The sequence below is a fragment of the Sinocyclocheilus anshuiensis genome, unplaced genomic scaffold, assembly GCF_001515605.1.
Source record: "Sinocyclocheilus anshuiensis isolate Anshui unplaced genomic scaffold, SAMN03320099.WGS_v1.1 scaffold572, whole genome shotgun sequence".
NCBI classification, from domain to species: Eukaryota; Metazoa; Chordata; class Actinopteri; order Cypriniformes; family Cyprinidae; genus Sinocyclocheilus; species Sinocyclocheilus anshuiensis.
Window position 1 is genome coordinate 1,063,805 of NW_015555778.1, and position 2,591 is coordinate 1,066,395.

General features: G+C 37.4%; 1 protein-coding gene across 1 annotated transcript in view; it reads right to left on the reverse strand.

The window, feature by feature from the left end:
* LOC107674528 (guanine nucleotide exchange factor DBS-like) overlaps positions 1-2,591 on the reverse strand; it is a 69,818-nt gene that overhangs the window by 22,467 nt on the left and 44,760 nt on the right. Inside the window, exons 20-22 of the mRNA XM_016468512.1 lie at positions 1,198-1,290; positions 773-898; positions 415-636 (exon numbers count right to left, since the gene is read on the reverse strand). Of these exons, the coding sequence (XP_016323998.1) occupies positions 415-636; positions 773-898; positions 1,198-1,290 (441 nt within the window). The remainder of the gene's footprint in view (positions 1-414; positions 637-772; positions 899-1,197; positions 1,291-2,591) is intronic.

Below are 2,591 nucleotides of genomic sequence, written 5' to 3' on the forward strand. Positions count from 1 at the left end.
ATATATATATATATATATATATATATACAGTATATATATATATATATATATATATATATATATATGCATATATGCGCACACACACACACACACACACACACATAAACACACGTCTCTCTGTGTGTGAATGTGTTGGGTCACCACTCAATGTAAAACCAGTTGGGAACCACTTCTAGAGGGATCTTGAGGGATTTTTTTTTTGAATCCATGTATAATGCCAAAATAAACAGAAAAAGATGTTAAATATTTGCTCTGAAAATAAATGAGAACTTAAAGCAAATAGGAAGTTGCCACATTGTTCAGCGTTCAGTGTGCCTTCAGTGTAGACATGAAGCTCATTCTGTACAGCCAGACGTCAACCATTTCATTACTTTCATTACTTCATCTGACAGTCAGTGACAGGGTCCTTCCCACCTTTAATGAGTGCTTGAAACTGTAGGAAGGGGATTTCTCATGACCATCAGATGTCTCCTCTCGTTTCTTGCAGAACAAAAGCATTTTGTGGTAGAGGAAGAGATGTCTCTGCATGGGTTTGAAGCGCGCCAAGTCCTTCACTTTACTGTGACCTTTCTTATGGTCTGTCCAAACATTAAATGACCCCTGCATGAGCAGTTTTCCCAAATCATTCAGATTGCCCTGAAATCACACATACAGTAAGACTTAAATTAGCACACACACAAAAGCAGGTTCACAACATGCAAAATATTGACCTTCACATACCGTATTTGTTCAACATAAAAATTACTGCGATAAACAATGTAACCTTATGAACCTCAAAACCCGTAATGGCGATCTGATGCATGGAGTCATTGACTGATTTGATGATGTCCAGCATTGTGGCCAGAGCTTCCTCCAGCTCAGCAGTGCCCTCTGAGTTCTTACTGCACTTCAGCATCTCCTGTAAAACGAGTAGAATGTGTGTGAGAAAAAAAAACGGTTCAATTAGGGTTAAATGAAAAGATAGATATCAAAACTCAAATGTTCCCAATCCAGTATTACAGGTTTTGTGGTTCCCAGAAGGAAAATAGCTTCATAAAAGTATTAAATACTGTCTTATTTTACATGTAAAATGAGTGAAAGTTCAGGAGTAGTATATTAGTGTAATTTAAGATCAATAAAATTAATCTGAGAGGTCGCCACGTTGATATACAAACAAACATATACAACAAACTAGAAAAAAGATGGGAAAAGACTTACCTTTAACATCAGTTGGTACTTAATGATTCTCTGCACAGGCTTTAGCAGATATGCATCTAATGAAAGCTTGTGGTCCAACCTTTTCTGACACTCCTACATCAAAAAAAAATCATTAGGGAAGTGAAATTTTCCCATACAGAAAGTTAGACTACCGTTTAATAAAAAAGTGGGGTCAATAAAAAAATTTTCTTGAAAGAATTTACTTTTATTTAGCAAGGACTGATTCTTTTAGAAAATTTGATTTCTATTTCAAATAAATGCTGTTCTTTTGAACTTTTGTATTCATCAAAGAACCCTAAAAAAAGCATCACTGTTTTCCACATATATTATGCAGCACAACTGTTTTGACAATAATAATAATTTGATCTTGATCTTGATCAGCATATTAGAATGATTTCCGAAGCATCAGTGACTGTAGCAATGCCTGCTGAAAATTCAGCTTTGCCATCACAGGAATAAATTACATTTTAAAATATATTAAAATAGAAAACAGTTATTTTAAATGATAATAATATTTCACAATATTACTGTTTTTACTATATTTTTGATCACATAAATACAGCCTTGGTGAACATAAGAGAAGTCTTTCTTTCAAAAATATGAAGAAATCTTACTGACCCCAAACATTTGAATAGTGTATTGTGTATACACAGGGCTTAATTTGTGCCGGAACAAGCCGGATCCTGATCCGGCACCTCAGAATTTGTCCGAAATCTGATCCGGCACCTCATTTGACAGATCCCCTCCTCACGCGCCAATGTGTTGACCTATAGCGTGCATATATTTCATGAAAAAAACTTCTATTATGAGCAGGCTTGCCTAGCATCTACATTTGAAACAACAAACTTGAGCGCGCAAAGAGATGCGACGTGGCTGCTCTCACACACCCGAATGCATGGATCCAATACTGATACACGTGTTTTCTTTCTCAGATGTTTACATTTAGGTAAGACAAATCCGACTGTGTTTACGAGGATAATCGCCAGGACAGCCATTTTGACGCCATTGTTTGTGTGTATTTGGCCGCGTAAGCGCAACAAGCTGCGAAAAATAACTCAATTTGGTACTCGCGAGGCGGCGCGATATGCGCGCTATGGATGTGACTGTGAGCACATAGTAAACCCCCTTTGGAGCACGCGAGTATCGAATGGCTTAAACTTAAAAAGATGTGCAAATGATACAGTTTTGTGACGATGCAACAATGACTCGATTAGGCAAGTGACAATTCTGTCGACTGTCCCGAAACCCGAGCAAAAGTCTTATATCTCAGCATGCAGTAGTGCAGACGAGATGCGCTGTTGTGAAGCCGCTTTGAGAGTGAGAGAAGACGCGGTACAGCTGAATCACTCACGCTGTTTTCAAATGACTGATTTAATCTGATAGTATGTGTGGAT